Here is a 26,764-nt window from a genome sequence, read left to right as displayed (position 1 = left end):
CGGAGGACTCAGCGTCTGATGAGGGTCCCGGAGGACTCAGCGTCTGGTGGGGGTCCCGGAGGACTCAGCGTCTGATGAGGGTCCCGGAGGACTCAGCGTCTGATGAGGGTCCCGGAGGACTCAGCGTCTGGTGGGGGTCCCGGAGGACTCAGCGTCTGATGAGGGTCCCGGAGGACTCAGCGTCTGGTGGGGGTCCCGGGGGTCCCGGAGGACTCGGCGTCTGGTGGGGGTCCCGGAGGACTCAGCGTCTGATGAGGGTCCCGGAGGACTTGGTGTCTGGTGGGGGTCCCGGAAGACTCAGCGTCTGATGAGGGTCCCGGAGGACTCAGCGTCTGGTGGGGGTCCCGGAGGACTCGGCGTCTGATGAGGGTCCCGGAGGACTCGGTGTCTGGTGGGGGTCCCGGAGGACTCAGCGTCTGATGAGGGTCCCGGAGGACTCGGTGTCTGGTGGGGGTCCCGGAGGACTCAGCGTCTGATGAGGGTCCCGGAGGACTCAGCGTCTGGTGGGGGTCCCGGAGGACTCAGCGTCTGGTGGGGGTCCCGGAGGACTCGGTGTCTGGTGGGGGTCCCGGAAGACTCTCCCAGAGGACTCAGCGTCTGGTAGGGATCCCGGGGGTCCCAGAGGACTCAGCGTCTGGTGGGGGTCCCGGAGGACTCGGTGTCTGGTGGGGGTCCCGGAAGACTCTCCCAGAGGACTCAGCGTCTGGTAGGGATCCCGGGGGTCCCAGAGGACTCAGCGTCTGGTGGGGGTCCCGGGGGTCCCGGAGGACTCCGTGTCTGGTGGGGGTCCCGGAGGACTCTCCCAGAGGACTCAGCGTCTGGTGGGGGTCCCGGGGGTCCCGGAGGACTCGGCATCTGGTGGGGGTCCCGGGGGTCCTGGAGGACTCCGTGTCTGGTGGGGGTCCCGGAGGACTCGGCGTCTGGTGGGGGTCCCGGAGGACTGGGGGTCCCGGAGGACTCGGCGTCCGGTGTGCAGCCAGCACACGAGCTTTGTCCGGGAACTCACGGCGTGCACACTCCGGGGGCCCCCCTCAGACTAGCGTGGGGCCCTGTTTTAGCAAGATCCTCAGGTGGTTCTGATGCCCCAGGCTTCAGATGAGCCATGTTCCTTACCAGCTTTCTGTGAAGATCACTTAGATTTTTTTCTAGACTTTTTCTTTTGTAAATAGTGCTTTCTGGAAGACCTTTGTGTACAGCGCTGTTTGGGCTCTGATGGAAATCTGTCCATTGCCTTCCAGAATGACGGCAACCTGTCCCATTCCCACCAGCAGCGCTCGCTGGGGACACAGTCTGGTAACTGTAACAAAGACTTTTAGAAACCATGTATCAGAAACCCAGAAACCGCTTATGTTGACTGACACTTTATTTCAAATAACTACAAAGTCAAAGTGAGGAGTTCCTACCGTTTGTCATTAGCTGGAAGCCCGGATGTTTAGAAGTTGGAGTCACCTGAATTTTCAGAAGACGGAGGGGTCGACCCAGCGTGAGTCTCTTCCTCCTCGATGATTCCGTGACGGCACGATGATGACACGTTACTATAACAGTAGGAGACGCCCTGGCGCGGGCTCTTTTCGAGAAGTGTGGCATCCAGTCACCCTGAGAGGCCGGGACGTCCAGACGCGTCTTCTCCTTGCCGGCACCGTTCCCAGACGGCGCCTCCGAAGGTGGGGGTCGCGGGTCCGTGTTTGTGGCTCGCCGTGTCAGGGACCAGTCAGCTCTGCTCCCCAACGTCTGGGGGCAGACCTGTCGCTGCCAAACGGCTTCTGGTCAGAGTCAGAGCTTGAAGTCTTCGGTCAGCCGAGACCAGGGGTCTCAAACTCGCGGCCCGCCGAACAATTTTGTGCGGCCCGTAGACTAATCCACGAAGTTCAAAATATTTTGGATAAAATTAAGTAAGCCTAGGGGCCTACTTGTATTTTTCATTTCTCTAGCATCCTAGCTAGATATTAGCTTAGTTAACAGCAGTTGTGATGTGAACTACAGTTTCTGGTCGTTTTGTGACACTGAGTAAACTGCATGTACGATTGTGCTTGTTGTACTGATTTTTTTTTGTTTTGAACTGCAGTGAGAAAAGTGTTGCGTAACAGTTGCCTTTTGTAGACCTAGTGCGGCCCGCCGAACGGCTGTGATCTTGCTCTGCGGCCCACATGCTGAGTTGAGTTTGAGACCCCTGGCCTAGACTCTCGTTTCGGTGGAGGCCGGAGGAGGCCAGAGTGCTTTCTGCCGTTCAGGGCGACGGCCCCGTGTGCAGAACTTCAGAGTGGTCACTGCCCCACGCCCACCCGCCTCCCTCCACTCAGCGTCCCCAGGGTGGGGCCTGTGACCCCCCCCCCCAAGGGACATGTCTCCCCTGCTGAGTATCATAAACCAAAGTGGTTTTCTTCTTCTCTCTATTAAAAAGTAATGGCTGGTTTTCTTCCTAATTCAGCAAAGACTGTTAAAGAGATTAGCGCTCTCTATAAAAAAAGGGCATCAATAATTCAGAGTTAAACTCTTCCCTGCTGCCCGGTGTGATCTGCAGGAGACGCGGAGCCTCGTGGAAACGTCATTAATCTGTGTCTCGGGCCGTCCTCCTCCTCGGAGGCGAGGCTGTGAGCCAGCACCAGGCGCGACCCCAGGGACGCGACGTCCATCTCACTCTGGGAGGCGGGAGTGTCTGCAGTTCACCCGCCGCGGCTGCTGGAAGCACCTGAATTGGCTGCTGGAAGGAAATTGGTGTAAAGTGGGACAAGCACCGATAAAAATAGAAGGAGACCGTTTACAGGGAGGAGAGAAGCTCCGGGGAGATGCTCGTCCTCATGGCTGAGAAGGATGCTGGTCGCCGTCCCTGTAGCGAAGCCCGTGGCTTTACAGATGGCCCGCCGGGGACACGGGGGGGGGCTTGTCCGGCTGTCCACCGAGGCCAGCTTCTGGAGCTCGGCAGAGGGGAGGGCGAGGTGGGTGGTGACGGAGACTCTTTGTTTAATGGAAAACAAGGGCTGTTTTGCAGAAGGTACTGACCACTGGCTGGGACGTGCCCCGTTGTGTTACCAGCAGAAGTAGCCACGGAGGACACTCCGTGCGGTCTGACGCCCCAGCCCGTCACGCCGCTGTGTGGGGGGGAGGACTCATTGGGGTCTCACCACAGCCCGGGACGTTTGTGTCCTGGGTCTCCCTGTTTTACAGCTGAGGAAGCTCAGGTGTGTGTGTGGGGGGGGGGGCAGGTATGTGTGTGTGGGGGGGGGACCACTGTCCGAGTTGCTCAGAGCCTGTAGTAACCCTGCACTTGGCGCACTTGTGAGAGTCACTCCCAGGCTCGGTTCTCTGATGCCACCAACTAAGTAACAAAGGGCACATGAGGAACAAGGATCACAGTCCCTCATCCAGGCTGCGTCCAACACCAGGTCCCCCTGAGATGTGCCTGGTGCCCAGTGGCTCTGCAGTGACATCCTCCCTGTCCCTGAGATGTACCTGGTGGCTCTGCAGTGACATCCTCCCGTCCCTGAGATGAGCCTGGTGCCCGGTGGCTCTGCAGTGACATCCTCCCGTCCCTGAGATGTGCCTGGTGGCTCTGCAGTGACATCCTCCCGTCCCTGAGATGTGCCTGGTGCCCAGTGGCTCTGCAGTGACATCCTCCCTGTCCCTGAGATGTACCTGGTGGCTCTGCAGTGACATCCTCCCATCCCTGAGATGTGCCCGGTGCCCGGTGGCTCTGTAGTGACATCCTCCCATTCCTGAGATGTGCCAGGTGGCTCTGCAGTGACTCTGTGGTTGGTTAGAAGAAGCCCGTGCACGTCCCTGTCTGGTCGGGCAGTGTTCACGGCACAAAGCGTGTGTTCCGATGAACATGAACACGGATGAAAGATGAAGTCCGTCATCTTCTGACCTGGACGCGGGCTCGCCCCACCGTGTGGGGTGCGTCCTGGAATCCTGGGGTGGGATGGAGAGGTCTCTGTCCTCATAGGCTGCGAGACATCTGGAGTGTCTGTGCCCTTGGCTACAAATTCTGGAGTCTGCCCCGCGGGGCACAGAAGACAGAGCCTGAACCGGGCACCCTGGACGCAGATGTCCCCGGCCGAGCACCTCATCCACAAAGTGACACGGAGCAGCCTGGTGTCAGCCGCTGAGTCCGCAGGGGTCTGCCAGAATGACATTCCCACGGAGCTGAAGGCGGTGACCCATTAAAATGGTCTTGATGTCTTCGTTATAAAACAATTCGTGTTTTACAAGTAGAGCTATTTAACGTGGGTCCTGCTGCCGTCAGTCTCGGGGCACAAGGGGGCTCCCCGTGCACCCTCCCCTAAGGGATGCTGACCTCGGCACCCTGGGTCAGTCCTCCCGAGTGAGTGGACGGTGAGTCTCGACCGTGACAGCAGGACAGGTGGTGAGACGTCACCAGAAGCAAACACCAGACCCTCCAGCCGACGCGGTGAGCGTGATCTGGGAGCGTCTTCGTGTAATGATCTTGTCATCCATTCGGCAAGGTCGTCGTTCAGAACCGTGGGGAGTCCTGTGCGCTGGGTGTTTCCTTCTGACCCTCCACCACCACGCCTGCCCTGACGCACGCCCCAGAGCCGTGGGGATGACCTGTGAGGGTCCCCTTGCCACCTGGCTCGGTGGGTGGCTTTGGCCAGTGGGTGGCAGGGGTCAGAAGGTGGACAGCGGAAAAGGAAAGGTCAGGGTATTTCTCACCCAGCTCTCTGCCTGCCACACCGCCATGCTGTCTGTGGGCCTTCCCCCTGGAGGCCACGGCTCTGCCCTGCCTTGTCCATGGCTCCACCCTGTCCACGACTCCGCCCTGCCTTGTCCATGGCTCCACCCTGTCCACGGCTCCGCCCTGCCCTGTCCACGGCTCCGCCCTGTCTGGGCTCCGGACGCCTCTCTGCCCGTGACCTTCAGGCCGACGCATGTGCTGGCCCCTCTGCCACCTGCCCTGTGACATGGCATCATCCCTGTTGGCTCCTTGACTGACTCTCGTCCAGGTGTCCCCTCTGAGGGACCCCGTGCCCAGGGCGGGGGCCTGGCGGGCTCTTGTCCCGAGAGAGCTCATGGGAGAGGGCGGACAGCGTCTCCGGCACACGCCAACCGGACCACGAGGCTCATGGTCACGGGGGGAGGACCCGGGGGACAGTGTGGAGAGGACGCCAACGTCCTGTCCCCATCAGCACTCCCACCGGTGTCGGTCACCTCGCACAGGGTTTCCCGGCCAGGGACCGCAGGGTCAGAGTGCCACCTGGACTGATGCTCCAGCACCAGGGCTGACCCCCCGTCTGGGCACTTGCGGGCAGCACCAGTGATGGGGTGGAGCAACGGGTTTGGGTTTCTCTTTATCCAAAAAAAACTTTCCCCCAAATCCCTTCCTTTTCACGCCGTTTCCACAGCCTTCATTCAAACCCGCCTCTCACGTAGCCCGTCCCCTGCGGGGGCCCCCACCCGCCGACAGAATGAGTGACCAAGCACAGAGGGAGGTCAGGAGTGCAGGCGCAGGGAGACCTCCGTGCAGAAGGCGGGTTACGGGGCGTGTGCCGAGGGGCGGTTGGCAGGGGCAGGTGACAGCGTGGTTGTGGGACACGCTCCACGCACGGGGCTCCTGGGGCCGTTCTCCCGCCGGCTCCACGATGCTGGGCACCGGTGCCGAGCCAGGTGCGAAGGGGCGAGCCCGTTTGGGGAGCGACCCCGTTTGTCCCCACGCTGCTGTGCTGACAGGGGTCCCGTCTCCCGCTCCTGTCCCCTCCGCCTCCGCCCAGGGGCCCCCTCGCGTCCTCATCTGTGTCCACGTGTGTGCCGTGACAGCTGAGACCCGGACTCCTCTGTGAGGGGCTCTGGAGGCACCGAAGGGCGGGGATGTCCGGGGCTCATGGACCCACACGTCACCTGGTATCATGTGTAACGCGTGTCCGTGGCACCAGCTTGCTCTCTTGTCTTTGGGTCTCAGGTATAATTAATTAAGAAAACAGGCGGCCTGAACGTGCTTGTTGGCTCAACCTGGGAAATGCAGGTAAATGCGTCGTCAGAAGTTCACTGATGGGGATGTTCCCACGGCAACACATGGGATAGCACAATGTTTATGTCCGTCTGTTACTGTGCTCCGGATTACTTTAGGCGGTGGTGTGAAACCAATGCAATAAGCCCTGACTGGTTGGCTCAGTGGTAGAGCATGGGCCCAGCATGTGGATGCCCCGGGTTCAATTCACAGAGCACACAGGAGAAGTTCCCATGCTTCTCACCCCTCTCTCTCTTTCTTCTCTCTCTCTCTCTCTCTCTCTATCTATCTATCTATCTATCTCCCTCTCCTGCAGCCATGGTTTGATTGGAGCGGGTTGGCCCCAGGCTCTGAGGATGGCTCCATGGCCTCCATCTCAGGTGCTAGGAAGAGCTCCTTTGCTGAGCAATGGAGCAACGCCCCAGATGGGCAGAGCATCGCCCCCGGTAGGCATGCCAGGTGGATCCTGATTGGGACATATGTGGGAGTCTCTCTGCCTCCCCTCCTCTCACTGAATTTAAAAAAAAAAAAGAAATAATGCACACTTTTAATTTTTTTTTCTTAAATCAGCTTATATTAGGCTGATATTTTTCTCGGTGAAAAGTGTTAAGAGACTTCATAAAAATTAACAAGAAGTCATTACTATATGTGTAACTTTTTATTATTCTCCATTAGTTGTAAGTGATATACTTTTGTATGTTTTTGAAAGTTTTAAAGTGAGTGTACGTGACCCAGTAAGGCTGACCCAGGGGTTCAAGTTTGGGGGAACGCACACAGATTCCTTTACATTCTACCGTTACATGCAGTGGAGGATTCTTCGCTGTTCACGTGGGGAGACTTGAGTTAACGAGGGAAGAGGTCTGCAGCAGTGTAGTGGACGTCAGCCACGCAAGGTGACCAGAGTGGTGGTCAGTGTGCTGCACACAGACGTGAGCGAGCGGTTAGAGTGGTGGTCGGTCTGCGGCACACAGACGTGAGCGAGCGGTTAGAGTGGTGGTCGGTCTGCAACACACAGACGTGAGCGGTTAGAGTGGTGGTCAGTCTGTGGCACACAGACGTGAGGTGACCAGAGTGGTGGTCAGTCTGCAGCACACAGACGTGAGCGAGCGGTTAGAGTGGTGGTCAGTCTGCAACACACAGACGTGAGGTGACCAGAGTGGTGGTCAGTCTGCAGCACACAGACGTGAGGTGACCAGAGTGGTGGTCAGTCTGCAGCACACAGACGTGAGCGAGCGGTTAGAGTGGTGGTCAGTCTGTGGCACACAGACGTGAGGTGACCAGAGTGGTGGTCAGTCTGCAGCACACAGACTTGAGGTGACCGGCGTGGTGGTCAGTCTGCAACACACAGACGTGAGGTGACCGGAGTGGTGGTCAGTCTGCAACACACAGACGTGAGGTGACCGGAGTGGTGGTCAGTCTGCAACACACAGACGTGAGGTGACCGGAGTGGTGGTCAGTCTGCAGCACACAGACGTGAGGTGACCAGAGTGGTGGTCAGTCTGCAGCACACAGACGTGAGGTGACCAGAGTGGTGGTCAGTCTGCAGCACACAGACGTGAGCGAGCGGTTAGAGTGGTGGTCAGTCTGTGGCACACAGACGTGAGGTGACCAGAGTGGTGGTCAGTCTGCAGCACACAGACTTGAGGTGACCGGCGTGGTGGTCAGTCTGCAACACACAGACGTGAGGTGACCGGAGTGGTGGTCAGTCTGCAACACACAGACGTGAGGTGACCGGAGTGGTGGTCAGTCTGCAGCACACAGACGTGAGGTGACCGGAGTGGTGGTCAGTCTGCAGCACACAGACGTGAGGTGACCAGAGTGGTGGTCAGTCTGCAGCACACAGACGTGAGCGAGCGGTTAGAGTGGTGGTCAGTCTGCGGCACACAGACGTGAGCGGTTAGAGTGGTGGTCAGTCTACGGCACACAGACGTGAGGTGACCAGAGTGGTGGTCGGTCTGCAGTACACAGACTTGAGGTGACCGGCGTGGTGGTCAGTCTGCAGCACACAGACGTGAGGTGACCGGAGTGGTGGTCAGTCTGCAGCACACAGACGTGAGCGAGCGGTTAGAGTGGGGGTCAGTGTGCAGCACACAGACGTGAGGTGACCGGAGTGGTGGTCATTCTGCAGCACACAGACGTGAGCGAGCGGTTAGAGTGGTGGTCGGTCTGCGGCACACAGACGTGAGCGAGCGGTTAGAGTGGTGGTCGGTCTGCGGCACACAGACGTGAGGTGACCAGAGTGGTGGTCGGTCTGCAGCACACAGACGTGAGTGAGCGGTTAGAGTGGTGGTCGGTCTGCAGCACACAGACGTGAGCGAGCGGTTAGAGTGGTGGTCAGTCTGCAGCACACAGACGTGAGGTGACCAGAGTGGTGGTCAGTCTGCGGCACACAGACATGAGTGGTTAGAGTGGTGGTCAGTCTGCGGCACACAGACGTGAGCGGTTAGAGTGGTGGTCGGTCTTCGGGCCTGGGTGGGTGCTCAGTGAACGGACAGCAAACACCCCGAGCGATCGATACCGCGTCATGACCGTGAAGAAGCATGCGGCCGCGTTGGGGTGTGGAGACGGAGGCCGGGTGGAACATTCACACCCACACACGGTGTCGGTGTTGTCGTCATGTACAGGCTGAGAGATGTGTCACTGATCATCACTGATCATCACCTTTGATCCAGTAGCAAATCCCAGGGACTCCTGGGCAGGCAGCTCCTCCCGGCTGAGGGAACTGAACTGAACCACGAAATACACCCGTCCTGCCTTGCTCTGCCCTGGAGATGCCTGACAAGGTGTGCTCAACAGCTGAATGAAAAAACACTTTTTTTGTGCGTGTGTGACAAAGACAGAGAGAGGGACAGACAGACAGGAAGGGAGAGAGATGAGAAGCATCAATTCTTCATTGCAACTCCTTAGTTGTTCATTGATTGCTTTCTCATATGTGCCTTGACCTGGGGGCTACAGCTGAACGAGTGACCCCTTGCTCTAGCCAGCGACCTTGGGCTCAAGCCAGCGACCTTGGGGTCATGTCTATGATCCCACGCTCAAGCCAGCAGCCCTGCGTTCAAGTTGGTGAGCTGATGTTCAAGCCGGCAACCTTGGGGTCTTCCTCCGCATCCCAGTCCGATGCTCTATCCACTGCGCCACCACCTGGTCAGGCACTATTTTATCCTTTTTACATATTCTAACCCAAATCAGTGATGAATACCTTTCATGGTGTGAAGTTACATAACAATGGAGCCAGGAACTGGGTAGAAAAGCAGCGAAATGATTCACACTTTGTTGTCAGAAAGTAACCCAGTGATTGTGGCTCATCCCTGTAGAGTGTCCTCCCTGCTCAGTCCCTGGACGTGTTGGACGGTACAGTCTGGCGGGCTTCACTCCGTGACTCTTCGAGAGCCCTGATGGTTCGATAATATCGTGTTTTACATACACATTTAGGGCGACATAAGTCTGTGTTATATAATCACGTTTGTAGGAAAACTTCTGATTAAACTAAGTCCACAAACACGCTTTTTCTTCTTGTGAGTTTTGCTGAATTGCTTGACTCCGTGTTGGTAACCTCGCTATGTAGGGCGCTTTCAATAATAATGACGTCATTCCTTCCGGTGTGCTGATGCCGGGTGCTCAGAATAGCTCTATGTCTGTGGTTTGTGGGGTTTTTTTCAATCTGGAGCTAGATAAAAGTGAAGTGGTTACCAGGGGTTGATGATGTGAGGGAAGGGAGTAAAGAGGGACAAATATAAGGTGACAGAAAACGACCTGACTGTGGGTGACGGGTCACAGCACAGTCAACAGTTCCAACGCTGTGGAAGCGTTTACCTGAACCCGTTGTGCTCTTATTGATCAGTGTCACCCTGTGAAAGTTAATTTTCTAGATAAGGTTAAAAAAGTAAAATTAAAATTTAGAGAAACAAAGAAAAAAAGGTAATTATTTTGCCTTTTACATTTTTTTTCAGGCCAAGTGGAAATTTTCTCAGTGATTCCCTAAAATACCCCCACTGACTCCTCTGTCTATAACCACAGAGGCAGTTTCTGTCGACCCTCGGAAGCCACAAAATGGGTGTGTTTTCTCAGGAATTACAACACAACCGACACAGAGTGTGACACCACTGTCTACACACTAACTGTGGGAGTCACCTTTTAAAAACAAAACATCAGACTTAGAGAAACAGATTTTTTTTTTCTTCCTTTTACCCCAGAAGGCTTATGCTTTGTTCACAATAAAACCACTGTCCTTTAAACTGTAATTTAAGACTCGTGAGTCAGGGTTGGCTGTTCCCGGACTGTTGTTAGAGGAAATTAAATGTTTTAAAAATAACCCCTGGTGATCAAAAATAGTGTTCGCCGCAATGGCTTTCATTAAACACCTGCAGAAGGAATTCTCTGGGCCATGATAAAAACAGTGCGTTTTCCAGAGGTACAAGCAGAGAGGAACAAGATGATGTCATTTACTCTTCCCATGCGAGCTGCCCCTACCTGGGAACTGACCACCGGTGACCCCCGCCTCCCTGACGCGGGACCCATGGGACTTGGAACCAGGAGTGGAATATTTTCAGCTCACTCTACAATAACGACACTATTTGTAGGTGGAATAAAATTTATCCAGGCGCCTGATGATAAAATAATTTAGCAGAAGCTGTGACTCTCTGTGACTCTGTGACGAGTGTGGGTCCAGCTCGTGTGTATGTTCGGCTGGAGGGAGTCCCCCTCCTCCTCTGGGTCATGTTTCCTGGTTGGCTGTAACCCACACGCTTGGCCGCTGAGGTCGCCCTCGCCCTGTCTGACCCCGCTGTAGCAACACGGGACTTGTGGGTGTCTGATTTTATTCTGCTGCTGGGTTGCTTGGAGCCTTAGTGGAGAAGTCAACAATCTTCCTCTTCCCTCCCAAAACAGATGTTCTCCTGAGCTTCCTGAGGGGGGGGGGGGTCTTCAATACCATCCTACGAAAGCAAGGGGTTTCTCTGCACGAACGTGTTTCCTCCTCTCTGAAAGTCTGTTTTCTTCTGTTTTCAAACCAGACCTTGAAAATCTGAAGACCAGGCAGAGAAGCGCGGTGTCCGTGCGCGAAGGCCAGGGCGTCGTCCTGCTCTGCGGGCCCCCGCCACATGCCGGAGGTAAGCCGCGCTCGCTGTCCGCGCTCTGTCTGGATTGGACACGTGTCCGGGCGGGACCCGAAGCACGCGGACTGTTCCCACGTGCTCGCCGTCCGCGCTCTGTCTGGACTGGACACGTGTCCGGGCGGGACCCAAAGCACACGGACTGTTCCCCCGCGCTCGCTGTCTGCGCTCTGTCTGGACTGGACACGTGTCCGGGCGGGACCCAAAGCACACGGACTGTTCCCACGTGCTCGCTGTCCGCGCTCTGTCTGGACTGGGCACGTGTCTGGGCGGGACCCCAAGCACGCAGACTGTTCCCACGTGCTCGCTGTCCGCGCTCTGTCTGGATTGGGCACGTGTCTGGGCGGGACCCTAAGCACGCGGACTGTTCCCACGTGCTCGCTGTCCGCGCTCTGTCTGGACTGGGCACGTGTCTGGGCAGGACCCAAAGCACGCGGACTGTTCCGCGTCTGCAGTGTGCTCGCCGGAGTCCTGGGCTCTGCCCCCGGAGGTAGGGCGTGAGGAAGGCTGGGGAAGGCGGTCCACGCAGAGAGGTCTGTAAACATAACCAGTCCTTCCCGCAGGAGGGTTCTAACTGTGAGTGAGGTCAAGTCTGTTTCCCCGTGAATAAGATAAACCCTAATTTGGGGCCCGAAATTTGAAAAAAAAATGTATTATATAAAGTTACTGAACTCAAGTTTTATTCCTCATAAAATTCATACAACTCCTTATCACTGTCTAAACTCCCATCCGTGAGCTTGTCCTCGTCTGTGTCTGATGACGAATCACTGTCTTCATAGATGGCCTTGTCCTCAGTTCCATCTATGGCATTGGAAGTGCCACAACCACTGTAGAAGACGCACCCTGTTTTTAAACCTCAGATTTTTCTAAAAGTGCATCTTATACATAGGGGAGGACAGTATGTAATATGGTGTCTGAATTTTAGACCAGTGCAGTCTTCCTGTTCTCCCTCTCTCCACCCCCCTCTCCCCTCGCCCCCCTCCACCCCTCCCCCTCTCCATCCCTCCCTCCCTCCACCCCTCCCCCCTCTCCACCCCTCCCCCCTCTCCACCCCTCCCTCCCTCCCTCCACCCCTCCCTCCCTCCCTCCACCCCTCCCCCCTCTCCACCCCTCCCCCCTCTCCACCCCTCCCTCCCTCCCTCCACCCCTCCCTCCCTCTCCACCCCTCCCCCTCTCCACCCCTCCCCCTCTCCACCCCTCTCCCCTCTCCCCCCCTCCACCCCTCTCCCCTCTCCCCCCCTCCCCCTCTCCATCCCTCCCTCTCTCCCCTCTCCACCCCTCCCCCTCTCCATCCCTCCCTCTCTCCTCTCTCCACCCCTCCCTCTCTCTCCTCTCCACCCCTCCCTCTCCACCTCTCCCTCTCTCCTCTCTCCACCCCTCCCTCTCCCCCCTCTCCACTCCTCCCTCTCTCCATCCTTCCCCCTCTCCACCCCTCCCCCTCCCCCTCTCCACCCCTCCCCCTCCCCCTCTCCACCCCTCCCCCTCCCCCTCCCTCCCCCTCTCCATCCCTCCCTCTCTCCATCCCTCCCTCTCTCCACTCCTCCCTCTCTCCACCCCTCCCCCTCCCCCTCTCCACCCCTCCCCCTCTCCATCCCTCCCTCTCTCCCCTCTCCACCCCTCCCCCCTCTCCACCCCTCCCTCCACCCCTCCCCCCTCTCCACCCCTCCCCCCTCTCCACCCCTCCCTCCCTCCCTCCACCCCTCCCTCCCTCTCCACCCCTCCCCCTCTCCACCCCTCCCCCTCTCCACCCCTCTCCCCTCTCCCCCCCTCCCCCTCTCCATCCCTCCCTCTCTCCCCTCTCCACCCCTCCCCCTCTCCATCCCTCCCTCTCTCCTCTCTCCACCCCTCCCTCTCTCTCCTCTCCACCCCTCCCTCTCCACCTCTCCCTCTCTCCTCTCTCCACCCCTCCCTCTCCCCCCTCTCCACTCCTCCCTCTCTCCATCCTTCCCCCTCTCCACCCCTCCCCCTCCCCCTCTCCACCCCTCCCCCTCCCCCTCTCCACCCCTCCCCCTCTCCACCCCTCCCCCTCTCCACCCCTCCCCCTCTCCACCCCTCCCCCTCTCCATCCCTCCCTCTCTCCATCCCTCCCTCTCTCCACTCCTCCCTCTCTCCACCCCTCCCCCTCCCCCTCTCCACCCCTCCCCCTCTCCATCCCTCCCTCTCTCCCCTCTCCACCCCTCCCTCTCTCCTCCCCCCTCCCTCTCCACCCCTCCCCCCTCTCCATCCCTCCCTCTCTCCCCTCTCCATCCCTCCCTTTCTCCCCTCTCCACCCCTCCCTCTCCTCCCCTCCCTCTCTCCTCCCCCCTCCCTCTCCACCCCTCCCCCTCTCCATCCCTCCCTCTCTCCCCTCTCCATCCCTCCCTTTCTCCCCTCTCCACCCCTCCCTCTCTCCTCCCCTCCCTCTCTCCTCCCTCCTCCCTCTCCCATAAACAGGTGTCTCCATCTTTGGCATCTGGTCACTTGAAGTCTGTGAGCAGCCGGTGCAGGAAGGTGGGGGAGCAGTTAACACCCAAGGTTGCCCCCGTGGGTGGCTCCCCAGTCTACATCAGTAATTGTGTGTATTTGCCCGGGATCCTGATATTCCAGAGGGACTTGAACTTCGAAGCGTAGGGTCAGTGATTGGAAATGAGAGTGACCGAGCTCAGCCTGGCTCGCTGGGACGATGAGCAGTTTTCAGCAGAGCGGTGTGGTTGGCACGGAGACATGCCACCAGCGGACGCGCCACCTCGCCGTGGGCAGGGGTCAGCAGGTGGCCTCTGGCTCTCATGAGCCACTCGCCGGCGGTCTGACCTTCCAGGTGCTGCCACATCTGGTGACTGAGCCAGGTGGGGGATGAATGGTCAGCCTTTCTGTCCAACACCGGACAGCTCAGGTGTGGCCCCGAGCTTCCTGCCAGGACGACTGAGGTGACAGGGACCACGTCACGATTCCGGCTCTTTCTCTGCCCACCTCTGCCCTCTCCTTGCTTTCCCAGGATTTGAGAGATAAAATCTTTCATCCCAAACTCGACCTCAGCATCTGCTCCTTGAGAACCCAGTAGGGCGCTGACCAGTCAGCGTGATGCTGATCAGAGCAGCTGGGGGCAGCCCTGCTCACCAGCGTGGTGACGTGGGGACGGTCCATCCAGCAGGGGACATGAGGCAGGTCGCAGGGCAGCGGAGGACGTGCTCCCTGTGCTCCCCAGTGTCTGTCCCCCGTCAGGTCCCCCCATGTCCCCACACCCCTGCAGGACGTGTCCCCTGTGCGCCCCAGTGTCTGTCCCCCACCAGGTCCCCCCATGTCCCTGCAGGACGTGTCCCCTGTGCGCCCCAGTGTCTGTCCCCCACCAGGTCCCCCCATGTCCCTGCAGGACGTGTTCCCTGTGCTCCCCAGTGTCTGTCCCCCATCGGGTCCTCCCCATGTCCCCGCGCCCCTGCAGGACGTGCCCCTTGTGCTCCCTTCTCTGCTACTTTTTTCCTCGGGCCTCTTCACTCTGTGTGGTCCCCTCCCAGCAGGAGGAGATGTCTGATTCTGTTGCTATTTTCTGGTTCCCAAAGACACCCTGGTTTTCATGACGCCATCATGTCCCCTCAGGGAGTCACAGCCTAACCGCGTGGTCACCTCAGGCAACCTCCTCCTCCTCGTCGTTGTCATAGCAACCTCCCTTGACTGAGTGCTGCTCAGGTGCTGAGCAGCGTGTTGGCTCTCTGGGGAAGCCATGTGCTGGCGAGAGTCTCCAGATCAAGTGTGCGGGGAGGAACAGGGTGAGTGACGGTCTGAGGCCATCTGGAGCTCAGACCCGAAGAGGCCGAGAGGCTGAGCTGTCCCCAGAGCAGCTGGCCACCTTGATCCCAGACTCCCTGCTCGGAAACGACAGGCGAGGCCGGAGGTGAGCTTGGCCGAGCGTCCTGCGCTTCGCTGGCTCTCTGAGGACCAGCTCGGGGCGGAATCTGCCCACCTGCCCGCTCGGGGCTGCAGCCAAACTCCTGGGCACCGCACACGCTCGGCCAGCGCCCACCAGTCGTCCTGGAAACAAGCGTGTTACGCAGGCAGAGTGCTCAGCACGCCCCTGTCCGAGGGGCTTCTAACTCCACGTCACGGGCAGCAGAGCAGGTGGTTCAGTTTCACACGCAAGACCGTTGTTTACGGAGGGACTTTCTGGGAAGACGTGTCCGGCTGCTGGACCCTTCATCAAAGCCACACGACACGTCACCTTGTGGAGCTGGACGGGGTTATGACTCAGCCCAGGAGTTTCCCCAGGGACTGGTCTGTGAGCAGGGCCGTCTTGTCTTGGGTGTGGTGGTCAGGAAGCTGGACACTGTCTGTGGACTGAACGCAGAATGTGGCACCGCTGTCAGACCTGGTTCTGGACACATGTCGAGGCTGGTGTTTCTGCCGACACTTACACTCAGCCCGTTCGTAGCAGAACCCGGACACGTGTGTTCGAGCCCGGTGACACGGAAGCCGCCCGGCCGTCACATGGACGACGGCAAAGGGTTCCGGTCTCGGTGGAGCCTGTGGGTTGTCGAGAATCGTCTTAGCTGCCGAGCACCCGTTTTGTCTTTGGAAATGGAGCTGGAGCCCCTGACCTTCTCCAGAACGCTTGGATGTGGAAACGGGGATCAGAAAGGAGCCCCAGCCGGATAGCTCGCCGGGTCACGGCATTGTCCAGAGGCACAGAGGTCGCCGGTTCGATCCCCAGTCAGGGCACGTACAGGAGCACATGTTCCTGTCTCTGTCGTGCTCTTCCCGTTCCTCCCTCTAAAGCCAATAAAATAGACATTTAACAAATGCTGGCTGAATCTCCCTCCCTCTCCCTCTTCCTCTCCTCCTTTTCCCTCCCTCCTTTTAATCCTCCCTCCCTTGCATTCTTTTTTCCATCCATCCACCCACCATTCATCCATCCATCCATCCACCATCCACCCATCCATCCACCCACCCACCTACCTATCCATCCACCATCCATCCATCCATCCACCAGCCAGCCATCACACTCATTCACTGACTTACTCATCAGATACCCGTTAATTTGTGGGAGATGTTTCGTGTCCACTGTATAATAGATAACATGGGCCTTTACTTATGTAAACGATTGTGCTGTTGAGTGAGAGAGGACTGGAGAAGGTTGCTGACAAACTTGACGGGAATGTGTTCAGACTGGTGTCTGCTGACCCCCCGGACCTGCTCCCAGGCGACAGCACGGAGCTCTGCGTGCAGGGAATACAAACCTCACAGGCAGTTCCTGTCCTCAGGGCGTGCGGTCCCCCGGGACGGGGACAGGTGAGCAGTGAGTGGGAGGGTGACGGGTGGCCCTGTGACACCACAGCGGGGGCCAGTTTTCACTCTGACACCAGGGACAGGGTGCGGGTCCTTGTCTGCGTTGACCGGCCGAGACACAGCACAGTGGGGTCACTTGGGCGAAGCCCCCAGGCAGCCGATTGGCGTTTCACCGGAGGGCTGGCAGGCGCTCAGGTCCCACGGGGATCGCCTTGGAGAAAGCCGGTCTTCAGATTTTGCAGGAATGCTAGAAATTGTATGTTGGTAACGTTTTCCAAGATGATTTCATGGTGTGGGTCACAGCGGGTGTGGCGTGTGGGCGCCGTCGGCCTGTGCAACGCGGGCGGGCAGCTGTCTCTTCCTCGAGGACGTTCAAGTAACGCTCATGTTCTCAGAGCCTCCGTGGCTCAGACGTCTGCAGGGATGCCCGGCGGAGAGGCAGGCTGTGGCGTACAGCCTTTAGACATCCACCGTTACTAGAGTCAGAAGGACATGAAGCCATTCCGAGCCAGACTAATTAAAACTGCTCGGGGCTTCGGAGGTCCTCAGCCTGTGGGGGCAGAGCCCGCCCCTCTGGAGATAGTCTTCCAGACTCCCTTCCTGTGCTGTCCCTGAAGTAAGGAGGCATCCGCTCTCCTGTGCAGCTCATGACTGAGTGAGCCGGTTGCATTCCGCGCTCCTGTGCAGCTCATGCCTGAGCCGGTTGCATTCCGCTCTCCTGTGCAGATCACACCTGAGCCGGTTGCATTCCGCTCTCCTCTGCAGATCACACCTGAGCCGGTTGCATTCCGCTCTCCTGTGCAGCTCACGCCTGAGCCGGTTGCATTCCACTCTCCTGTGCAGATCACGCCTGAGCCGGTTGCATTCCGCTCTCCTGTGCAGATCACGCCTGAGTGAGCCGGTTGCATTCCGCTCTCCCGTGCAGCTCACGCCTGAGCCGGTTGCATTCCGCTCTCCCGTGCAGTTCACGCCTGAGTGAGCCGGTTGCATTCCGCTCTCCTGTGCAGTTCACACCTGAGCAAGCCGGTTGCATTCCGCTCTCCCGTGCAGCTCACGCCTGAGCGAGCCGGTTGCATTCCGCTCTCCTGTGCAGTTCACACCTGAGCCGGTTGCATTCCGCTCTCCTGTGCAGCTCACACCTGAGCAAGCCGGTTGCATTCCGCTCTCCCGTGCAGCTCACACCTGAGCAAGCCGGTTGCATTCCGCTCTCCTGTGCAGCTCACACCTGAGCAAGCCGGTTGCATTCCGCTCTCCCGTGCAGCTCACACCTGAGCAAGCCGGTTGCATTCCGCTCTCCCGTGCAGCTCACGCCTGAGCGAGCCGGTTGCATTCCGCTCTCCCGTGCAGCTCACGCCTGAGCGAGCCGGTTGCATTCCGCTCTCCTGTGCAGCTCACGCCTGAGCGAGCCGGTTGCATTCCGCTCTCCTGTGCAGTTCACACCTGAGCCGGTTGCATTCCGCTCTCCTGTGCAGCTCACACCTGAGTGAGCCGGTTGCATTCCGCTCTCCTGTGCAGATCACACCTGAGCCGGTTGCATTCCACTCTCCTGTGCAGTTCACGCCTGAGTGAGCCGGTTGCATTCCGCTCTCCTGTGCAGATCACACCTGAGCCGGTTGCATTCCGCTCTCCTGTGCAGATCACACCTGAGCCGGTTGCATTCCGCTCTCCTGTGCAGCTCACACCTGAGCCGGTTGCATTCCGCTCTCCTGTGCAGTTCACGCCTGAGTGAGCCGGTTGCATTCTGCTCTCCTGTGCAGCTCACGCCTGAGTGAGCTGGTTGCATTCCGCTCTCCTGTGCAGCTCACACCTGAGCCGGTTGCATTCCGCTCTCCTGTGCAGTTCACGCCTGAGTAAGCCGGTTGCATCCCGCTGTCCTGTGCAGTTCACGCCTGAACGAGCCGGTTGCATTCCGCTCTCCTGTGCAGATCACACCTGAGCCGGTTGCATTCCGCTCTCCTGTGCAGTTCACGCCTGAGTAAGCCGGTTGCATCCCGCTGTCCTGTGCAGTTCACGCCTGAACGAGCCGGTTGCATCCCGCTCTCCTGTGCAGCTCACATCTGAGCTGGTTGAACACACTTCTGGCCCGAAGTTTGTGTACGTTCTAACTGGAACAGAACAGAGTCAGGATCTAAGGTGTCAGACTGCATTATACGTTAGCACAGACTCGGTCATTTTTTGGGAGGGGACTGAATCTGATTTGAGCTTCCTGGAAACAGTTGATTTGGAAGGTCAGGGGTGTTCGCCGGGACCCCGTTCCCGGGAGGTTGCCCCCCGTTTTCAGGGGCGAGAGCAGAAGTCGGCAGGAACGTAACTGATTCTCCGGGTGTCTGGTCCTCAGTCCTTGCTTCTTCATGTAAATCTAGAAATTTGAAGGATTCTTTTTCTCATTTGCTCCCACGATATCGATGCCTTCCTTCTGCTACATGACTCATCGGGAAGTATTGTGCGTTGTGTACAACCCAGTCTGGTTACATTTTAATTCTCTGTGCCTGTGAGCCGCTCCCCGGAGCAAAGGCTGTCCTGGGGCCTCAGCTGGCCCCACCAGGCCGAGGACAGGAAGACCCCGGGTTGGTGTCGGGGTTCACACTGTCATCACGTGTGGTTTGTCCTCAGATCCCCGTGCGACACGGTCACAGCCGTCACAGCCTGTTCTTGTGCAGCCGGAACGGGCATCGTGCCGCGTGCAAGGCCCTGGGCAGAAACCAGACTGTTTCCAGATGCAAACGGGAGCTTCCTTCCGTTACTTCTCAGAGCCTTTGCCGGGGCGGGGGCCATGTTCACGTACACCCCCAAGGGGAGAACCCTTGCCTGCGACTGTCCCCGGGCTGACCAATGAGAGACATCCGCCCTGCGCCGTGTCTGGAGGGGCATGCCTCACCAAACGCTGCCCCCCAGCCCTGGGCAGCGCGCCGTGGATTTCACAGTGTCCCCTGCTGGTGCCCGGAGGGACCGTGGGGGTCCGGAGGGGCACGCCTCACCAAACGCTGCCCCCCAGCCCTGGGCAGCGCACCGTGGTTTTCACAGTGTCCCCTGCTGGTGCCCGGAGGGACCGTGGGGGTCCGGAGGGGCACGCCTCACCAAACGCTGCCCCCCAGCCCTGGGCAGCGCACCGTGGTTTTCACAGTGTCCCCTGCTGGTGCCCGGAGGGACCGTGGGAGTCTGGAGGGCACAGCCCAGCGTGCAGACCTGTGTCCCCAGCTGTCCCTTCAGAGGTGGCAGTTTTCCTTTTTACCTGTGTTACCTGGGGTAGCCCCATGGGGCCATTCTTTAAAAACAGGATTCCGGGCAGACCCCTGGTGAGGGGAGGGGGAGGAGGGGGAGGAGTAAGACGACATCTTATTTCATCCGTGAGCGACGGAGCCGTTTGCTCAGACTCACCTTGGCTGCGGGGTTCTTGATCCGTGGGGGGTGGCTTCTTCAGGACCCCATAATGGAAACCGGGGCGGGGAGGGGACCCCATAATGGAAACCGGGGCAGGGAGGGGGACGGCCGGATGCCCTGACCACGTAGAGCACGTCCAGCGGTTTGTGAGTTCCATCAGTCCCGCGTGGATCACGACACATCTGTTGTCATGGCGGCGGCGGCAGGCTGGTGTTTTCTGGTGGGGAAGCCGGCCCATCTTCTGTATCGTGACGGGTCATCGGGCGAGGGCCCCACCGCAGGTGCGCAGGATCCATGGCGGCCAGACCCGCCACGCTCCCCGCGGTCTCTCAGGACGGCCTGTGCTGCCCCCACTGGACACAGGACGTGACATCTGAAGCAGGGTGTCGGAGGGCCCTGCCCACGCTTCTCCAGTCATTGCGACCTCTGAGCCCGGCCGGCACCCTGGGGACCCCACCTTCCTCTCTGCTGCGCTTCCTGACCGTCCACGGCGGGGGCGTCTCGTTCACGGCGGGGGCGGCACACCCGGCGTCTCTGCTGCGCTTCCTGACCGTCCACGGCGGGGGCGTCTCTGCTGCGCTTCCTGACCGTCCACGGCGGGGGCGGCGCACCCGGCGTCTCTGCTGCGCTTCCTGACCGTCCACGGCGGGGGCGGCGCACCTGGCGTCTCTGCTGCGCTTCCTGACCGTCCACGGCGGGGGCGGCGCACCCGGCGTCTCTGCTGCGCTTCCTGACCGTCCACGGCGGGGGCGGCGCACCTGGCGTCTCTGCTGCGCTTCCTGACCGTCCACGGTGAGGGCGTCTCTGCTGCGCTTCCTGACCCCCCACGGCGGGGGCGTCTCGTTCACGGCGGGGGCGGCGCACCCGGCGTCTCTGCTGCGCTTCCTGACCGTCCACGGCGGGGGCGTCTCGTTCACGGCGGGGGCGGCGCACCCGGCGTCTCTGCTGCGCTTCCTGACCGTCCACGGCGGGGGCGGCGCACCCGGCGTCTCTGCTGCGCTTCCTGACCGTCCACGGCGGGGGCGTCTCGTTCACGGCGGGGGCGGCGCACCCGGCGTCTCTGCTGCGCTTCCTGACCGTCCACGGTGGGGGCGTCTCTGCTGCGCTTCCTGACCGTCCACGGCGGGGGCGGCGCACCTGGCGTCTGCATCCCGGAGGCCTCATCGTTGGCACCAACATGTTCGTTTTGCCAGCCACTCACGGACACGGTGTGGCCCGTCTTGTTGTTTTCCCGGGGGAGGGGGCAGCACAGAGTCTGAGCTTCCCGGGCCCAGTGCTGCTGAGCGGGAAGGTGGTTTCCGGCTCTCCAGCGCGGTGGTTCTGAGCATCGGTTCTGGCACTAGTTGTAAAGGCAGGGCCTCGGCGGCCTTGGACCCGCAGAGAGAAGTGTGCTCCCTGCTGGCCTTGGACTCGTGGTGCAGCGGGGGTTGGAGGAGCGTGGCCCCAGCCACCAGGCGGCCGGGAGGCGGCGTCCCTGGAAGGCGGGAGGGGAGGTGCATTCTGGGAAGAGTGTTTTGGAGCCAGAGACGCATGTTCCGCGGTGACGGGGAGTTGACCCGAAGCCAGGAAGGCTGTGTGCGCACAGATCCCAGGCGGAACGCAGGCCATTTCAGGAGACGCCCAAGTCAGGTAGGAAGGGTCAGCGTGCTGACCGCCCGGAGCTGGTGCTGACCGCCCGGAGCTGCTGGTGCCGCCGCCCGGAGCTGGTGCCGCCCGGAGCTGGTGCCGCCGCCCGGAGCTGGTGCTGACCGCCCGGAGCTGGTGCCGCCGCCTGGAGTTGGTGCCGCCCGGAGCTGGTGCCGCCCGGAGCTGGTGCCGCCGCCTGGAGTTGGTGCCGCCCGGAGTTGGTGCCGCCCGGAGCTGGTGCCGCCCGGAGCTGGTGCCGCCGCCTGGAGTTGGTGCCGCCCGGAGCTGGTGCCGCCGCCTGGAGCTGGTGCCACCCGGAGCTGGTGCCGCCGCCGGAGCTGGTGCCGCCGCCCGGAGCTGGTGCTGACCGCCCGGAGCTGGTGCTGACCGCCCGGAGCTGGTGCCGCCGCCCGGAGCTGGTGCGGCCGCGTGTCTGAGACCTGCTGCTCCAGTGCCCGGTGTGGGAATGTGCTCCCAGGTTCGGACTGCGTCCCAGCCTCAGCCCTCGGCCACGCCCCCTCCGGGACAGGGCCTCTCCCCAGGGCTCGTCCTCCTGAAGAGGCCCGGCTCTGAGCTCTGTGTCCCTGTGATGCCTCCTGGGCTGTGAGGTCATCCCTGGATGAGACTGCGCCATGCGACTCTTTTAGGAAATGCCGCCAGCCTGCGTTCCTGGAGAGCCTCTACCTCCTTTCCTTAAACACCAGTCAGGTTGGCTTTTCAAAAGCACGTCTGAAAATACTCCTCGTTCTAAATCCAGGGATTTGTATACAACAGAGTGGCGAGACCAGTGGGACATTAATTTCCTTTGAAGCACTTGAGCGCGAGGTCCGCCGCCTCTCACAGAGCGGAGGAGTGTGCTCAGACTTTGCCCGCGACCTCAGCACAGCCCCCTCACCCCCACCCCAGCTGTTAGCTGACGGCAGGAAGCTGACAGTTTTCTGGGCCGTTCAAGCTCAGTTGGAAATACCAGGTCGCAGGAAGGTTAACTGGAAGCTCATCTGTTGCTCACAACCCCCAGCTGCCAGGGGGACCCCTGCTGGGCGCACACCTGGCCTCTGAGAGGCTTGCTCACAACCCCCAGCTGCCAGGGGGACCCCTGCTGTGCGCACACCTGGCCTCTGAGAGGCTTGCTCACAACCCCCAGCTGCCAGGGGGACCCCTGCTGTGCACACACCTGGCCTCTGAGATGCGTGCTCACAACCCCCAGCTGCCAGGGGGACCCCTGCTGGGCGCACACCTGGCCTCTGAGACCCTTGCTCACGACCCCCAGCTGCCAGGGGGACCCCTGCTGGGCACACACCTGGCCTCTGAGACACTTCCCTGTGAGAAGAGGAGGGCAGCGTGTCACCTGACCAGCCAGGGACACCTTTGAACCGGTGCCATGTTGTGTTGTGCTCCACCGTACACACCCGTTTCCAGGGATGTTACCGACTCGCAGTCTGAGAGGGTGCCGGGAGGAGCAGAGCATTCTGGGTCCTCTGCTGAGAAGGTCCGGCGTGCCTGTCTGTCATCCTGTGTTCCTCAGTCACGACTGTCCTGATCCCGCAGCGGACAGGCGGGCACTGCGCAGTGAGGCCGACCACTGCCGTTAAGGGGACACCACGACAGCCGGTCACACGGAGTTTTCTGTGTCCCAGTGCGTGTAAAAGTTATGTTCACTCCGTGTCGCAGTCCATTACGTGTGCAGTGTATGTATAGAAAAACAATATATTGATACATACCTTCACTCGAAAGTACTTTATTGCTAAAATAAAGAGAGAAATGATAGCCATCGTCGGAGTCTCCCGCAAGTCCTTGTCCTTGTGCCGGAGGGAGTCCTGCTGGGTGTGAGGGGCTGTTTGCTGGTCCGGGTGGGGGGTGCTGGCAGCTGGAGTGGCTGGTGCAGCTTGTCAAAATACAGCCGAGGTCGGCCACATCGACCAGCGGTGTCTTTCACAAGAGGTTTCTCTGCAGCCTGTGACGCCGTTTTATCTGAAAAAGAAAATGGGACTCAGCCCTCCCGGGCCCTGCGGCTGCTCCGTCAGCTGAGTTTACGGAATGGTCTACACCCTTCGTTGTCATGTCAACAGTCTTCCCGGCCCCTCCCCCGGGCGCGGATTACATCACCAGGAACCACTTCCTTTGCTCGTCCGTCCGTCTGTCCTTAGCAGCAGCCCCCCCCCACCACCACCACTGACGTTCTGTCCTGAGACCCCAGCAGCTCCGTCCTGTCTCTGGGCCTCACTTCTCTCTCCGGTCCTCCTGCCGTTTCTGCCACGTCGGCAGGGACTTCCTGCACCACGGTCCTGAACCCCCGGTCACCCCTGCAGGCTGGAATCCCCGTCCTCCAGATCCTGTGAGTGCTGGAACTCTGACCACTTCCCGTGAATCCTGAATGTTCACAGTGCTGAATCCTTTCCGGAAGCTGTGGCAGGGACGGTGCTCTGAGCGGGCGGGGTGAGCTCTCCGCTGTGACAGGGACGGTGCTCCGAGCGGGCGGGGTGATCTCTCCGCTGTGACAGGGACGGTGCTCCGAGCGGGGTGGCTTCTCCGCTGTGACAGGGACGGTGCTCCGAGCGGGCGGGGTGGCCTCTCCGCTGTGACAGGGACGGTGCTCCGAGCGGGCGGGGTGGCCTCTCCGCTGTGACAGGGACGGTGCTCCGAGCAGGCGGGGTGATCTCTCCGCTGTGACAGGGACGGTGCTCCGAGCGGGGTGACCTCTCCGCTGTGACAGGGACGGTGCTCCTAGCGGGGTGGCCTCTCCGCTGTGACAGGGACGGTGCTCCGAGCGGGCGGGGTGGCCTCTCCGCTGTGACAGGGACGGTGCTCCGAGCGGGCGGGGTGGCCTCTGCTGTGACAGGGACGGTGCTCCGAGCGGGGTGGCCTCTGCTGTGACAGGGACGGTGCTCCGTGCGGGGTGGCCTCTCCGCTGTGACAGGGACGGTGCTCCGAGCAGGCGGGGTGGCCTCTCCGCTGTGACAGGGACGGTGCTCCTAGCAGGGTGGCCTCTCCGCTGTGACAGGGACGGTGCTCCGAGCGGGGTGACCTCTCCGCTGTGACAGGGACGGTGCTCCGAGCGGGCGGGGTGGCCTCTCCGCTGTGACAGGGACGGTGCTCCGAGCGGGCGGGGTGGCCTCTCCGCTGTGACAGGGACGGTGCTCCGAGCGGGGTGACCTCTCTGCTGTGACAGGGACGGTGCTCCGAGCAGGGTGACTTCTCTGCTGTGACAGGGACGGTGCTCCGAGCGGGGTGACCTCTCCGCTGTGACATGGACGGTGCTCCGAGCAGGCGGGGTGATCTCTCCGCTGTGACAGGGACGGTGCTCCGAGCGGGGTGACCTCTCCGCTGTGACAGGGACGGTGCTCCGAGCGGGGTGGCTTCTCCGCTGTGACAGGGACGGTGCTCCGAGCGGGGTGGCCTCTCCGCTGTGACAGGGACGGTGCTCCGAGCGGGGTGGCTTCTCCGCTGTGACAGGGACGGTGCTCCGAGCAGGCGGGGTGGCCTCTCCGCTGTGACAGGGACGGTGCTCCTAGCGGGGTGACCTCTCCGCTGTGACAGGGACGGTGCTCCGAGCAGGCGGGGTGACCTCTCCGCTGTGACAGGGACGGTGCTCCGAGCGGGGTGACCTCTCCGCTGTGACAGGGACGGTGCTCCGAGCAGGCGGGGTGACCTCTCCGCTGTGACAGGGACGGTGCTCCGAGCAGGCGGGGTGGCCTCTCCGCTGTGACAGGGACGGTGCTCCGAGCAGGCGGGGTGGCCTCTCCGCTGTGACAGGGACGGTGCTCCTAGCAGGGTGGCCTCTCCGCTGTGACAGGGACGGTGCTCCGAGCGGGGTGGCCTGTCCGCTGTGACAGGGACGGTGCTCCGAGCAGGCGGGGTGGCCTCTCCGCTGTGACAGGGACGGTGGTCCGAGCAGGCGGGGTGGCCTCTCCGCTGTGACAGGGACGGTGCTCCGAGCGGGGTGGCCTCTCCGCTGTGACAGGGACGGTGCTCCGAGCGGGGTGGCCTCTGCTGTGACAGGGACGGTGCTCCGAGCAGGCGGGGTGGCCTCTCCGCTGTGACAGGGACGGTGCTCCGAGCAGGCGGGGTGGCCTCTCCGCTGTGACAGGGACGGTGCTCCGAGCGGGGTGGCCTCTCCGCTGTGACAGGGACGGTGCTCCGAGCGGGGTGGCCTCTCCGCTGTGACAGGGACGGTGCTCCGAGCAGGCGGGGTGGCCTCTCCGCTGTGACAGGGACGGTGCTCCGAGCGGGGTGGCCTCTCCGCTGTGACAGGGACGGTGCTCCGAGCGGGGTGGCCTCTCCGCTGTGACAGGGACGGTGCTCCGAGCGGGGTGGCCTCTCCGCTGTGACAGGGACGGTGCTCCGAGCAGGCGGGGTGGCCTCTCCGCTGTGACAGGGACGGTGCTCCTAGCGGGGTGGCCTCTCCGCTGTGACAGGGACGGTGCTCCGAGCGGGGTGGCCTCTCCGCTGTGACAGGGACGGTGCTCCAAGCGGGGTGACTTCTCTGCTGTGACAGGGACGGTGCTCCTAGCGGGCGGGGTGGCCTCTCCACTGTGACAGGGACGGTGCTCCGAGCGGGGTGACTTCTCCGCTGTGACAGGGACGGTGCTCCGAGCGGGGTGGCCTCTCCGCTGTGACAGGGACGGTGCTCCGAGCGGGCGGGGTGGCCTCTCCGCTGTGACAGGGACGGTGCTCCGAGCGGGGTGGCCTCTCCGCTGTGACAGGGACGGTGCTCCGAGCGGGGTGGCCTCTCCGCTGTGACAGGGACGGTGCTCCGAGCGGGGTGGCCTCTCCACTGTGACAGGGACGGTGCTCCGAGCGGGGTGGCCTCTCCGCTGTGACAGGGACGGTGCTCCGAGCGGGGTGACTTCTCCGCTGTGACAGGGACGGTGCTCCGAGCGGGGTGACCTCTCCGCTGTGACAGGGACGGTGCTCCGAGCGGGGTGACCTCTCCGCTGTGACAGGGACGGTGCTCCGAGCGGGCAGGGTGACCTCTCCGCTGTGACAGGGACGGTGCTCCGAGCGGGCGGGGTGACCTCTCCGCTGTGACAGGGACGGTGCTCCAAGCGGGCGGGGTGACCTCTCCACTGTGACAGGGACGGTGCTCCGAGCGGGGTGACCTCTCCGCTGTGACAGGGACGGTGCTCCGAGCGGGGTGGCCTCTCCGCTGTGACAGGGACGGTGCTCCGAGCGGGGTGGCTTCTCCGCTGTGACAGGGACGGTGCTCCGAGCAGGCGGGGTGGCCTCTCCGCTGTGACAGGGACGGTGCTCCGAGCGGGGTGACCTCTCCGCTGTGACAGGGACGGTGCTCCGAGCAGGCGGGGTGACCTCTCCGCTGTGACAGGGACGGTGCTCCGAGCGGGGTGACCTCTCCGCTGTGACAGGGACGGTGCTCCGAGCGGGCGGGGTGACCTCTCCGCTGTGACAGGGACGGTGCTCCGAGCAGGCG

General features: G+C 61.1%; 1 protein-coding gene across 2 annotated transcripts in view; it reads left to right on the top strand.

Moving 5' to 3' along the window:
- Nucleotides 1-26,764, top strand: part of LOC136382297 (contactin-3-like) — a 210,160-nt gene that overhangs the window by 89,941 nt on the left and 93,455 nt on the right. For both annotated transcript variants that reach the window (XM_066351405.1, XM_066351404.1), the window contains exon 5: nt 10,975-11,070. In XM_066351405.1, the coding sequence (XP_066207502.1) occupies nt 10,975-11,070 (96 nt within the window). The remainder of the gene's footprint in view (nt 1-10,974; nt 11,071-26,764) is intronic.

This window comes from Saccopteryx leptura, chromosome 10 (assembly GCF_036850995.1).
Source record: "Saccopteryx leptura isolate mSacLep1 chromosome 10, mSacLep1_pri_phased_curated, whole genome shotgun sequence".
In the NCBI taxonomy this organism is placed as follows: domain Eukaryota; kingdom Metazoa; phylum Chordata; class Mammalia; order Chiroptera; family Emballonuridae; genus Saccopteryx; species Saccopteryx leptura.
Note: the sequence above shows the minus strand (reverse complement) of the source record. Positions and strands in the feature narration are given on the sequence as shown.